This window comes from Theropithecus gelada, chromosome 18 (assembly GCF_003255815.1).
Source record: "Theropithecus gelada isolate Dixy chromosome 18, Tgel_1.0, whole genome shotgun sequence".
NCBI lineage: Eukaryota > Metazoa > Chordata > Mammalia > Primates > Cercopithecidae > Theropithecus > Theropithecus gelada.
In genome coordinates, this window is record NC_037686.1 from 28,702,214 (window position 1) to 28,717,087 (window position 14,874).

General features: G+C 45.8%; 1 protein-coding gene across 3 annotated transcripts in view; it reads left to right on the forward strand.

Moving 5' to 3' along the window:
- Window positions 1-14,874, forward strand: part of FHOD3 (formin homology 2 domain containing 3) — a 487,786-nt gene that overhangs the window by 430,490 nt on the left and 42,422 nt on the right. For all 3 annotated transcript variants that reach the window (XM_025365274.1, XM_025365275.1, XM_025365277.1), the window contains one exon: window positions 10,146-10,304. In XM_025365274.1, coding sequence (XP_025221059.1) covers window positions 10,146-10,304 — 159 coding nt within the window. The remainder of the gene's footprint in view (window positions 1-10,145; window positions 10,305-14,874) is intronic.

Sequence of the window (14,874 nt, forward strand, 5' to 3'; positions counted from 1 at the left end):
CCAATTCTTATAGGCAGCCTGACATTTAGGAGAAGACCAGTTGCGATTAACACAGCAGTCCATGGTTGCTAGAAGTTACCCATGACCTGACTTACTGACACCACCCTCCAACCCACTGACCTAACTGGACAGAATACTCCTCCTCTCCCTCCTCCTTCTCCCTCTCCTCCTCTTCCTCCCCTCCTCTTCCTCCCCTCGTTGCCCACCTGGCTGGCTGCACCTCTAGGCTTCTTGTGGTTCCCTGTCAGGTTGCTGGGCAGGGGCTGCCCCTTGACTCAGTATTGGGAAGAATAAAATGGAATAAAAGTATGGAGATGAAGGCACTCCTAGCTTCATTTTTACAAAATTAAAAGTTTCCTCAAGTAGGCCCAAAATGAATGCTTCACCTACCTCCCTCCTTCTCTTGGTCCCACTGCAGCCAATTTGGTCGGTGATAATATTCTAGCCTCTGTCGTCTCAGCCCAAAGTTGCGTGATTGCCTGAAGCAGGTAGTGACCTCTAGAACAATGTGTTGCCTAGCTAATAGACAAATGTTTGTATAGTTTTTATCAAGTAGGAGTATAAGAAGAAAGTGATATATTAAATGAAAAGTTTACCAAACTGATTCCAGAATGTTCTATAATGAGACCCCAAAACCCCTACCTTTGTTTTTGGGATAGGAAATGTGAACAGGAGCTAGTTTACAAAATGTTACAAAAGTTAAGAATGCAAGTTAGGATTAAACACATCACTGTGTTTGGCCATGATGGGTGGCTCATGCTGGTAATTCCAGCACTTTAGGAGGCCAAGGTAGGTAGATGGCTTGAGCTCAGGAGACCAGCCTGGACAACATATATATACTATATACATATATATACTATATATATATAGTAGAGATGGGGTTTATATATATACGTGTACACACACACACACACACACACACACACACACAGCAGGCATGGCGGTACATGCCTGTAGTCCAAGCTACTTGGGAGGATGAGATGGGAAGATCGCCTGAGCCTGGGAAGGTCAAGGCTGCATTGAGCTGTGATCACACCACTGCACTCCAATCTGGGTGACAGAGCAAGACTCTGTCTCAAAAATCAAAAAACAACAAAAAAAACCCCACATTACATTGGAGAGTTGAATCCATTTTGCATATGTTACTACTACAGATATAACCAATCTCATTTCTGTTTCTGATCCTTGACTGTGGTTTTCATAAATCACAATGTAAACAGCCACTTCTGATTTCTGGCTCCGAAATTTTTAAATTAAGTACAATAAATAAAATGCAACAAAAATAGAGTGAAATAGACTTCACAAGACAGCACAAAACAAAGCGAATTCGTTTTAGGTTTCATCAAAAAATCTAACATTAGACTAGAGTTATTGGGCGTGGCTGTGACTAAGCCACCCAAAAACAAAGATTCCTGAGCCAGATCTAAGGCTGGGGTGACCACCTAATGAAAAAAATGGTAAGACTGAAAAGATGCACTTTTTAATTTTCTTTCAAAATAGTTTCTGGAATTGGATCAATTGTTCTCTATCAGCTGGAATTATATGGTGTTTTAATAAGACGAATCATATTGTGTTTTATGGTGAAAGGTAGAAATCCTGTGCTGAATTTCATTATGTTCTGACTGCTGGTCTAAGATGTGGTGAGCCCCATAGGCGATAAGGTGACCCCGGAAAAAGATGTCAGAGCAGAAAGCCCTGGGACTTTCTTGGGCTTGACATCACCCTGGGGGGGCCCCAGGAAAGTGACTTTCCAACCCTTGTACCTAACCAGGGGCAGCAAAATCCCTCTTGCTCTCAAAGGGCAGCTTCTATGCCCCAAGTTACAGCCAGACCAAAACAGACATGGAGTGGGACTCAGTTTCCACTTTGGGGACCTGATGTTGTCTTACTCTCTTGCATTCATTAGGTTTATCACAGGGAGGGAGTCCAGAATGTATCTGGAGATGTTTATTTACCTTGAAGTTTCTAAATCTATTTGAACTGGTAACAGCAACTTTTAAAGAAAAATTAGGTCAGGTTGGGCCTTGGCCTGGGTTATTTTTCTTATTTTTATTTCTTAGAGACAAGGCGTCACTCTGTCACCTAGACTGGAGTGCAGTGGCACAATCATAGCTCACTGTAGCCTCAAACTCCTGGGCTCAAACGATCCTCCCACCTCAGTTTCCCAAGTATATTTGTAAAAGCTCCTCAGGGATTCTCAAGTACAACCAAGGTTGTGAGCCACTGATTTCTGGTGAAAAATGAGGCACTGAAGGAGCACTGTGTTCCCCACCACCACTCTCCACGTTGACACTCCCTGACCCTTTTGATTTTCCTGAGAGTAGACAGAAATCTTCCTATGCTATATTCAAGTTCAGGACATAATAGGTTATTTAACATTACCCTCAGAAATCTGAATTCTACCTAGAATCTCTGAACACAGCTCTGGGACTTCAGCAGGGCGCTCATACATCCTTGTGTGCCCAGACAGTCCTGGTGTGTGCCTGCTGATCCTATAGGATGTGGTGAACCCTATAGGAGAATAAAATAACCCCAGAGAAAGATGTCAGGGCCAAAAGTCCCTGGAGGGCATGGAGACTCCCTTCTATTCTCCCGGGTCTCTGGATTAGGATAACAAATAAACTGAATTCATGCAGGAAGTCTGTTTAACAGTTGACCTCTACTCTCGACAACCCAAAGGGCACATATGAGAAATTAATACTCTTTCCTTAACAATAAGGCAAACCTTACCTGGCAAGACATTTTATTTCTAAGGATTCCTCCACCTTTGCTTGGGCTTACTTTTTGTTTTTGTTTTTCATTTTAGGGTGTATGTGTTGGTGGGGGTGTAGATGGGGGGCGGTTTGCCTTAATGCTTTCCTATACCCCGCCCTGTCTCCCTTGTTTCAAGACTTCAGGAAAATTCCATAGTTGTCACATCTTTGTGACATCTATGTCATTGCATCCTTGTAACTGTCACTTTCTCAACAGACAGTTTTGAAAATATCCTGTGGTGTCACTCTTTTGGCAGGGGGCAAGGAGAATGATTTACCATTTCTAGAACTTCTGCCTCTCTGAGCCCAACCCAGGGTCTCCAACAGTGATGCAGAGAAACATTTGCAAAGGTCTGTCGCCTTTCATGGAAGCGCTCTCAGACTCACCAGCACTCCCCAAACCTCCTGCAGTTCTTTTAATAAACCATGTCCTCAGCCCAGTGTCTATTGTCAATTGCAGCGCCTTCTGGGGTGACATGTTCTATGTTAAACATCCACTTTTAAAATATTGCATCCTCTGTTATAGTAAAATACTCTTTAAAACTGCAAAGGGGCAATGTGATGTGGCAACATTTCAGGAAGCCTTAAGCTTAATGAATACTATTAACGATTTAAATTTTTCTTTCCATTTTTTTTCCTAACTGCTACCTGAATCCTCACTCTTCTTTTTCCAAAATGGAATGTCTGTGAGGGGGAAGTTAGATCTTTTTCTTTCCCAGGATGCCGACTGAAACCAGGTTGTGGTCACTCTTGTATGATGGTCACTCTTTTCCAATAACCATTCTGAATCGAGTTTGAGTCTTTACTTGCAGATTCTTAAATACTTTTCCTTGGAGGCAATACTTTGTTCTATCTGAAAGCCTGACTTGGGCATCTCCTCCGCATGGGCATTTTGCCATCCTTCTCTGCATCAAGGATTGGTGTCTCACCAAGGATCCACCTGGGTGGACTTGTGGCTCTGCAGTGCTTATATCCAGGCGAGCCTAAATATCTGGCTTAGCGGTTCTAGAAAATATTCCTATTACCATGTGTGACTTTGTGCCTCATGGAGTGGCTGAGTTTGCAGGGTCCTACCTCCTGGGGCTGCTGGTTCTAGAAAGCGGACTCCCAACCCAGGCAGCGGCTCACCAGCTGAATCTGGGGCTGCCGAGAACAGGCATAGCCCTTCCCCGAAGCTTTGGCAGTTGACAGTCGCTACCTCCCCTTCTCAGGAATCCTGTGACCCTTCTAGCCTTGAGTGCTGTCTGTTTGAAGCCTCATCCTAGAGGGGCTCACCTGCATCTTCCTAGAAGCTGGATCCTCTCCCTGAGTTGCCTTAATGACCGCCCCCCCACTCCCTTTGAGTTTCCTGCTGGCCTAGACAGCCTCTTTTTCCACAAAGGGTAACCTCTGCCTCTCCCTCATCTTGGCTGTGCACACCCCTGCTCCCTCTCCCTGCACTGTTCTTAGCCAAGTCAAAAACAAAAACAAATAAAAGCCTTACATGGCATTCATCCAGAGACTGTCTTTCCTCCAGGGGAGACGGGCTACTATGGGCATGTTGGAGGCTCCCGGTAGTTGGAGCTCTGAAGGAGGAGCTCTGCCATGGGAGTTCAGCTTAACTTGGCTTTCTGGAACCAAAACAGAACCTGGCTGCTTCCCAGGCTTCCCCCTACTTCCTTAAAGAAGTAAGTTCCTCTCTTTCCTTGAGCACTTCTGGACGTATTTGAGAAAGCAGCATGTTCAGAGACGGCCCTGCCATGCTTTCCCGCACACTGTCTCATGTCTGCCTTTTTGCTGACCACCCAAAGATAGTTGTTCCTGTTTTCACATCCAGCCAACCCCTAGTCTAGCATCCTGTACCTGGAGCCTGGGTTCAGGCACCTCCTTCCATCATCACTTCCTCCCTGATAGTTCTTGGAACTTGCTGAGGAAGAGGGCAGAGCTTTGGCTAGTTGTTCTTTTATCAACAAACTAAGACAAAACCCCCAAGGTCCTGTTGCTCCAGAACTGACCATGGGTGTTGGGGGCATCCTGGCCCTCCACAGGTATGCATTTTTTGTTAGTCTGCATGGAAATGTTCCCGCTTGAGAACTAGGCACCTAACAGCAGGCACTCAGGAAATACCTGTTTAAGGAGATGGATTATATATCAAAGAGAGGCAATAAATATAGGGAAGCTTACACAGTCAATTAGAAAGAGACCATCAGGGACTGGGCTTGTTTCTCAGCCTCTTCTGCACCTGTGCAGGGTTCAGCATCATGGACCATCACTGAGAATGTCTTGAGACTCCAGGCAGCAGGGTGGTGTCATACCCTAGTCAGCAAGGTGATCTCCTGGCTATGGTGTACTCATGCCGTGCTAACACTTGGCTGTTCCCACACTAGCCTGGGTTCCTGCTTTCTCTTGGCCATTTCCCTTCCCAAGAAGGACCATGTCAGTCAATCCAGCCTGTCACAATATTCACTCGCCATATCAGTTTGTTTGGCTTAAAGTTAGTTTTTCTGATTCCATATTAAAAATGGATCTTTTTATGTTAGATTCTGGGTCACTAATCTTAGTGTCTTTGTTAGAATGTCCTGGACGATTGTATAAGAGCTTTTTCTGTACTATTATTCTATTCTGTTCTATTATTCCAACTATTCTAGGGCCAGTTCTACACAGCTGATAGCTGATTGGGTAGATATTATGTATGTATAACTCTACATTTTAAGAACATGTTTGACACTTTCATACAATATTCTCTCATGTTCACTTTAGACATTTTTTTCTAATTCCAAAAACAAATCTTATGGGAATTTTGATAGTTTTACATATATGCAAAATAAACGTAATATATCTACTGGACAGCCAATATATGTATTACTTCTATATATATTTATGTTTTATATATAAATATACATGTTACATATATAAATATATATATAATTAGATAAGAGATCACTAAAGCACACTTATGATATTGAAACTTCCTATCTAGGAACATGAAGTTTGTCATTTATCCAAGTCTTCATTTATTACTCTCAAGAAAATGTTGGCATTTTCTTCAGATAGAAGATACAAGAGGGTTTTTGCTTTGTTTCCTTGTTTGGGTATTTTTTGGGGGTGTCTGGTTTCTTATCAATTGCAGAACAACTTTCTGATTTCCTACTTAGAAGCATTGCTTCCTCTCCTGTTCCTGATACCTGTCTGACCTCTGCCCCATCACAGCTCACTCCCTCCTTCTAGATGCTGTCCCCTTCAAGAAGGGCATTTACATTTTCTAACCTTCACAAGGACCACTCTTCTCTGACCTCTGCTTTATATCCCCTTCCCATCAATGACCAATTTCCTTATTTTCAAATTTTAAATCATGGGCAAACTGTGGCTTACTGGCCAAAGAAATGCACTAAGCAAAAGTGCCTCTTTTTTCTTTCTTTTTTTTTTTTTTTTTTTTTTTTTTGAGATGGTGTCTCCATCTGTCACCAGGCGTGTGTGTGGTGTCTGCTCACTGCAACCTCCACCTCCCGGGTTCAAGTGATTCTCCTGCCTCAGCCTCCCGAGTAGCTGGGACTACAGGCACGTGCCACCACACCCAGCTAATTTTTGTATTTTTAGTAGAGACAGGGTTTCGCCATGTTGGCCAGAATGGTCTCAATCTCTTGACCTTGTGATCTGCCCACCTCGGCCTCCGAAAGTGCTGGGATTACAGGCTTGAGCCACTGTGCCTGGCCAGAAAAGTTCCTTTTAGCAAGAGTAGGATGGATGGGTTAGGGAGAGAAGAGACCAGAAGCAGGAGGCGAGGGCTGGGCTGCTCTGAGAAGTGGAGTTCTGGGTGGTCAGGCCCAGGGTGGAGAGGTGGGAATGGAGAAGGACGGATGGTGATGAGACACTTTGGGAAGGAAGAGTGGATGATAGTTGCTCTGTCATAGGACCATGTGGAGGACCTAGTGAAGTTCACTATTGCTGATTTGAGGCTTTGACTCAGAAGGACAATTCAAATGGATCAGAATAGATGACTGCCAATCCTTGGACATGGATGTGGGCACAGAGAGCTCTGGCTTGTTCTTGTAAGTGCTGCTTTAGATTACTGTCAGAGGGAAGGAGAGAGTTGGACAGCCCTACCCAACCCACTCCGTCATCTCAGGCAGTACTAACCAGATGACACGTGAGTGTTTAGTAGTATCTGGTGGAGGTTTATTGTGATTATAAAGAACAGCACTTTAAAGCACCTTTTTGCTAAAATCTAGAGTTTGCATAATTCCATTTCAGGTATTTCTTTAATACTTATTCTTTCCTTCATGATATGGGTGGAAGTGCTCTGTAAATGTGCAGAATCTTCTGTGGGGACAGCTCTCCCATGATCTCGGGGTGCTCGGTGGCTCACCCCTCCCTGACTTACAGGGGTGTGTGTGGGCATGTGTGTTGCTGTAAGTTGAGCTCTACTGAGAATGGGGCCAAGGGCATGTCAGGCTCAGGGCCACCACGTAGGTCTGTGTAAATTGTTTGCTACACGTGGACACTGGCTGCCAGGGATGAGGCTGGAATCCGAGTAGTGCTTCTCTCCCAAGCTGTTTGCCATGGGACTGAGTCTCAGGGTGATGGCAAGGGGCTTCATTTTGCATAAAGCCTCTGGGTGAGCTGGCTGGGCCTGCTCTGGCATCTCTCCAGGCTCCTAGAGTGATGGGGACTGTGTGGATGAGGGGTTAAGGGCTACTGGTTCCCAGGGAATCCCTGCTACCATCCTGTGCTCACGAGACATCTGCCACTGCGTCTCCAGACCCATATCTCCATCCTAGGCAGGAAGAAGGGGGAAGAGCAGAAGGCATGGCCCACCAGGTCTGTTGCTTTTTAATCAGGAAAACAAAAGCCAGAACCAAGTCACGGGGCCAGCTTCAGTCGCAGAGGGTCCAGGGAGGGAACTGATTTAATGGACAAATGTGTCTGAAAAAAATAAGCTTGAAAAAAACCAGAGTCCTGTTGCTGAGTGGGGAAGAGGGCATGGATCTGGGGTAGGTGCCCAGCAGTGCCTGGAGAAACAGGCCTCCAGCACCACAGTGTTGGCATTGCTAGTTGTAACATCCTTCTTTGTTGTCTATATTCAACATTTTGTCAAACTTTTCTCATTCCTTTAGCATTCCACACACAACATAAAATTAGATTTAAAAGCTAAATTGAGAATTTCCGGGGACTCTGGATAAGTTTCTTAGGTTAACTACGTAGAACAGAACACTTTCCCTGAAGAAGGGGGAGGCACGTATATATGCCACGTGTCCCTGGGAGCCCAGTGTTCAAAGCTGACAACCCTACCCACAGGAATTGCCCCTCCTGGTCACCAGGACCCAAAGCAGCTGGGATGTTTTCAGTAGTTGTTGTTGGTTTTTTTGTATTGTGTTTTTGTTATGAAGAAGTTTGAGTTTATTCCCAACTGCATATTTAAGGATCTAAAATAGAAATTTAGCAACTAAGTCTGGAAAGTTCCAGGAGGACTTAAGTTGGACTTGAGCCGGTTTCTCCTTGATGCCTCACGGTCCCTGGGGCTACAGCAGACCAGCTTCTCTAGCTGGCTTGGCTGCTCCCAGGCCCAGCCAGGGTCCCTGCTTTAGAGAACAGGTGAGGCTTCAGTGTAGGAGATTGGATGATGAGTGGCAGTCAGTTGCTCAGTGGGAACCTGCCTGCACAGTGTGGTTGGAGCCGCTTGGCTGGGTCAGCAGGTCCTCTGGGATGTGGCCCCATCAAACTTCCAGCCTCATCCCTGGCAGTTTTTAACAATCTAGACAAAGCCACTTCTTATCTCCTGAAGGTCTTCTCTCCCCAGACTAGATCCTAGACATTCTTTAGGGCCTAGTCCAAGGGTCAGCCCTTCCAGACCCTGAGCCCCTCCACCACCAGGTGAGTTACAGTTGCTCTGCTGTTGAGCTCCCTCAACAACAGAGGGCGCAGCACACCCCATTACTGTGCTGAATGTGTCTTCAGGAGAGCCACAGTGCCTCATTCATCTTTGTTACTCTAGACTTGTTACATGAGTCAAAATAGCCATCCTCCCAGGGGTGTTTGCCTCAAGGGAAACCTGAGCAAGAGCAAGGAGCTTGTGGAGCCAAGTCTTCTGCCACCTGCCCCCCAGTGCCACCTGCACCCAACTTCCTGAGAGCTGAAGAGGAAAGCTGGGGGCCTTGTGGTCACAGCTCTGGCCAGTGACAGGGTTGACTCATCACCCCACACACACTGTCTTAGTTCGCTAAGGCTGCCATAATAAAATACCACACACAGGTGACCTAAAGAGCAGAAATTTATTTCCTACAGTTCTGGAGGCTGGGAACTCCAGATCAAGGTACTGGCCAGTTAGGTTTCTAGTGAGGGTGCTTTTCTTGGCTTGTAAGCAGCCACCTTCTTGCTGTGTCTTCAAGTAGCAGAGGGAGAGAACTAGTAGCACTCTGGTCTTTTCTTATAATGACACCAGTCCCATCATGAGGATCTCACCCTGATGACCTCATCTAAACCTAAGTAGCTCCAGAGGCCCTACCTCCAAATATCATCACTTTGCGTGTTAGGGCTTCAACTTAGGAATTTTGAGGGGACATAAACATTCGGCTTATAACACCCGCTTGCCAAGCTCCCATCGTGTCTAATTCTGGGCTGGCTGGAGAGATGAGTGAAGCCTAGGACCTGCCTCTGAGGACCATGCAGGCCAACTGGGAAGCCACACATACAAGGACTTTGATAATGCCAGGACACTTCTTATTCCCTGCTCCCCTCCTAGGCCTCTAAGCCCGTTCGTCCCCTATTCATCCTCACCAGTGCATGCCCTTTCCTTTCTTTTCCTTGGAAGGCCCCTCTTCATTCATCCACCAGGCAGCTGCACAGAGGCCTAAGTTCACAGGAAAGGTGGAGGTGCTCTGGTATAAGGGACATGGAATGTTTGAATGACAAGGTGAGGGCTTTGAGACAGTATAGCTGTAGATTTGGAGGGGCTGACAGGCCAGTGGTGCTGTATTCTCCTTATTGATCCTCTTCTCAGCATGTAAATCAGCTGTCTCTGGGCACACACCGTATGTATGAAGGCAAACCAAGACATTCTGACACCTCGAAGCCCACAAGAAAGGAACTCTGAAAGGTTTTGATATTGTTTTCACTGCTTCTATGGAAAAACAGATTTTATTTCCTTGCGAAATATCACATTTTCCCAATTGAAGGAAAATCCATTTTATTTTTGTATGTGTCTGACTCTTGAAGTTCTGTTGCTGACCCAGGCTTGGCAGCTTCTCAGAACTAATCCCTGATCCTTTCTGTGCTGAACAGTAGCCAGTCCTCTGAGCCGAACTGGGGCCATTTGTTTTCATCTCTAAGTAAGTAGTGAGTGCTTTTAATAATGAAATGCAGAAAGGACCCAAGATGGTGCATTAATCTTGGATTCTTCTTTTTTTTATCACGAAGAAAACTGCTGCAGATGGAAAAAGGCAAGAGATCATTGTTCTGGATTCCAAGAGGAGTAACGCCATCAATATTGGTCTGACGGTGCTGCCCCCTCCAAGGACGATTAAGATCGCCATTTTGAATTTTGATGAGTATGCCTTAAACAAAGAAGGAATCGAGGTGAGGGAAGCTCTGTTAAGCATTATTTGTATTTTATCATATACTGCACGTATAATATGCTGCATGTCCACATTTCAAAAGATGCGCCTTTCTGTGCTCAGCTAGACTGTGAATAAGGTTAATCATTCTTACATGTGTTAAACTTTTCGAGGGGAGGGGAAGTCTCACTTTACCTATGAAGTTCAGCAGTCTTCACTCAGGTTCATTTACCAGTCTCCCTCTGACCACACTCTGCCTACCTCAGAATGGAAGAAGAGTAGATAAACTCCTTGGGAGGCCACTAGGGTTTTCCTTCCCATGTCATTTTGAACCACATAACATTTAACACTTTCAAAGGTAGGGTTTTCAGAACATGCGCACATCCATGTAAGAGCTTTATCTCTTGGCATTTGTTGGGGTTCAGAGAGACGTGTTTCATTTGATAAGCCAGAGAGCTCAAGCCAGCTGAAGCTTTAGCATTTGTCGATCTGAATGTCACACAGTGGAGCGACATTGGGTGGCGTGGCTGTGGCCACACAGCTGGAGCTGGAGACAGGGTTCGCCTGTGGGGCCTGGGTTTGTGTTCTTCCACAGGCCACGCTCTCCCTCCGCTGTGGGTTGCTGCCAGTTTAGCAGGTTAAATCTCTTATTATAAAAAAAAGAGTGAGCAGAGCCGTTGTGTCCCACCCACCAATTGCTACAGAAGGATGTTATAGCTTGGGGGCCCACTGGGTCAGAGTGGGGATCTGGGGACACTGCTTTGTGGCATTGAATGGCACCTAACCCATCCTCCTATTGGCAGGGAGCCCCAGACTCCTTTAAAGCCTCTCCGTGACTGGGGTTCATCTTCTTGTTTGAGACACTTGGGCATGGATGGAACCTATGATGCCTGACTCCAGAGAGGGAGAGCAAGCCTTCTACAGAAAAGTTGAGAGTGAGGAAGGGCCTGGGCCTCTGGCCAGAATCACCCACGGCCCTGGGAATGGGAGGGAGCAGTGGGCACACAGTACGCAGAGGGGTCTGCACTCAGCCCACTGGGCATGCCTTCATGCTTTGGAAGGAAGGGACCTTCACAGGAAAAGCCATTACTAGAGGCCTGAACTGCAGGCTCTAGTAAGTGGACCCCCAAATTCATGCCCACCCAGGATGTGACCTTATTTGGAAAAAGGGTCTTGTACATGTAATCAAGTTAAGATGAGGTCATACTGGATTCAGGTGGGCTTTCAATCCAGTGACTGGTATCCTTATAAGAAGAGGGAAGTTTGAATACAGAGAGGAAAGTGCTATTTGAAGACAGAGAACACACAGAGAGATATACAGAATGCCTTGTGATGACGGAGATGGAAATTACAGTGATGTCTTTAAAAGCCAAAGAATACCAAGGATCGTGGACAACCACCAGCACTGAAAAAAAGCAAAGTTCATCCCCTGGGGCCTTCAGAGACAGTATGGTCTCTGACACCTTGATTTTGGACTTCCAGATTCTAGAACTGTGGGAGAATACATTTCTGTTGTTTAAGCCACCCAGTTTGTGATGTTTTATTATGGCACCCCTAGAAAACCTATATAAGTCCCAAGCAGCTCTACTCTGAGAAACATACACTCCCTTTTCCAGGAACAAGTACAATAAGGGAAATGCACTTCTTTCCTGGCAGAAGAAGTTGTGCCCTGAGCTCTGGAGCCAGGCCAGGCAGCAAAGCCGGTCAGCATATCCAGGTGTGTTCTCTGTCTTCTAACAGCATTCTCCTCTGTGTTCAAACTTCCTTCTTCTTATAAGGATACCAGTCATTGGATTTAGGGCCCACTCGAATCCAGGAATCCGGCCTATGGAGAGAGTGAGGGCACACGGCAGACTGGAGCAGGGGACATTAAGGAGTGAGTGGGAGACAGCTGGGAGATACAGAGTGAGAGACTGAGGCAGTTGCCAGATCGCAGGAAGGGGCAGGCCAGGCCTCAGTGTGATGCATCCCACTCTGGGACCCTCCTAGAGGAACAAGGGAGGAGCAGGGCAGTGGCCTGCTGTTGGATGGACCTGGATGTACCAAGTGCAAAGTGTCTGTCTGCGGGGTCCGACCTGCAGACCCTAACCCAGTGACAGATGAGAGACATACACTGACAGATATTTTGTCTGTCAGTGCGGCTAAGGGGCTTCTGCTCCTGAATCTGCAGCATCCGCCCTGATAAGCTAGTGAAGTTCACATTTATTTAGTACAGATTAAATGACAAAGGTCTTGAGTAAACACCACTAGAGGGAAATTAACACTGCCGACCCCCAGTAGAGAGCAATCATGCACCTGCAGATAATCAAAGGTTAGTCTTAGGACCACATGAGTAAACAAGCTATTTAGATAAACTCCCCAACATTCCCTTGTTATTTGCTCTTTTGGTATCAACTCAAGGTAAAGAGGGTTAGGCTGCTTTCAGTCAAATCTTTTACTAAAGCGATGCAAACCCCCCGGCCTTCCAAGAAGGTTTGCTTCTCTTTCCTATAATATCCTCTTAAAATTTTTCCCACCACCCTGACTGAATCCCACATCTGTCCTCTAGGGGAGACAAGACAGTGGCTCTTGGGCCATCCTATTTACACAACAAGATCCTTTAGAGAGCACAAAAGCTTCAGATTCATACAGAGAGAGGCTACAAAGATAGCCAGAGCCAGCCTGTTAAAAGAATAAAAGGACAACTGACCCTTTAAAAATATTTCTCCTCCTTGTCATGAGAACTTGAAAGTCCCTCAGGAGAAATTTATTCCTTTGATTTTGCCTTTGTTCTTTCCTGAAATGCAACTTTCCCCAGGTGGGGAAAGTTTCAGATACAGTAAGTTACTGAGATTCTAGAATGAACCAAATTATTATTTTTTCTTGTCTGGCTGGTTTCCAGTTGAACACCCTTTTGATCCAGGAAGGAATAATTACAGCTATGATGCTGATGGATATGGGAGTAGCAACACAGCACCAAATCTGACTTTCATAGGATTTTTACTGTGGGCCAGGCACCAGGTAGGCGCCTGCCACAGATTCTCATCAAAGCTTATGAGGTACATATGCTCCCCAACGTGAAAATGAAGAACGGGAGTCCCAGCATTAGTGTGTGCCCAGGCTCCCAAGCCAGTGTGCCAGAGAGCCGGGGAGCTCGGATGCAAGCTCTGAAGCTTGAATCCAGAATACAGGCTGTGGTTTTGCGGGGTGGCTGGCCCTGAAGGGGCCCTTCAAGCCTGGGTTTGTGTGGCTCAGAGAATAAGAGGGAATCTGAAAGGAGAGGGAGAGACATGTATGCAGCAGCGCAGCCCTTTTCACTGTGCTGCCTACATTTGCTACCCAGGAGTGACTGACTTACGGAGCAATTTGAAGTGAGGAGACACGGCCATAGCAAACACTGGTAGCCCTTACTGAGATTTTATTGCATCGTGAGTCCTCAGTAAATTCATAGTCACAACGACAGAGAGTTACATTTTTATGTTCTCTTCTAAGGCGGGTTTCTCAACTTCAATGCTACTGGCATTTTGGGTTAAACAGTGCTTTATTGTAGGAGGCTGTCCTGTGCATTATGGGATGTTTAGCACATCCCTGGCCTCTACCCATTAGATGTCAGTAACACCTACCCTCCCCCCACAACCAAAACTGTCTCCATACATTGTCACGTACCCCCTAGGAGCAAAATCACCCTGGTTGAGAGCCCCTGATCTAAAGGCTGCCTGTGTGAATCCAGGGACTATGTAGATCCCTCAGCACTTTCCAGTCACAGCTGAGAAGACTCCAGTCGAAACAGCCCTCTTGGAGAACATGGAATCCAGGGCACTCTCAGGCATCACCTACTATCTTGGGCCATTGGTCTCAGGGACCTGAGAGGTAGAGATAGATGATCTAGATCTCTGTGCCAAACCAATACCCAGAGCTTGTTCTCTAGGCTTGTTCAAGAGTTAAATCAGGACTGAGAAGACATGCAATTGGGTACATACAGATCTTTGTTAATGAGATTTCCGGCTTGCACCCAGAGGGCCTTTAGCCAAACTGTCTGCTTCTCGGATGCAAGCACTATAGCCTGGCACCATGGCTTAACGGAGTTGTTTGAAAGCTCTGTGTACCTAAACATAATTAGAATGTTTTCATCCCATGGCTTTGCTTAGCAACCTAATGGTATGTATCCAGGCTTGTCATGAAAACCTGAAGGAGTAGTTAACTTCATTAAGGAAGTCATTTTTCATAAGAGTATTAAACTTCAGAAAATCATTTTGCAGCCATCTTTAAGTAGCATTAATGATATTTCCCCAAGTAAAATGGCATCAAATTATCATAAATGGAAGTATGACAATTTTTATTTTATTTTTCTTTCTTCTCTAATTTTTATAGAGTCTGTGTCCACTCAGAGGGTAGCACAATTGAATGGTCCCAAACAACATGTAACTTGGCCCAACTTGGCTGCCAATCCAATCAGCATCCTAGAAACAGAAATTTTCTTTGGCCACAGATAAAAAATGACAGCATCTTTGAAAGCAGTTTACCCTGCACAGTGCCTGTCCACAGGTGCCCAGCTGCGTGGGTGCTGGACATATGCAGACGAACCCTGACCACAGAGAGTCACAGTTGACTCA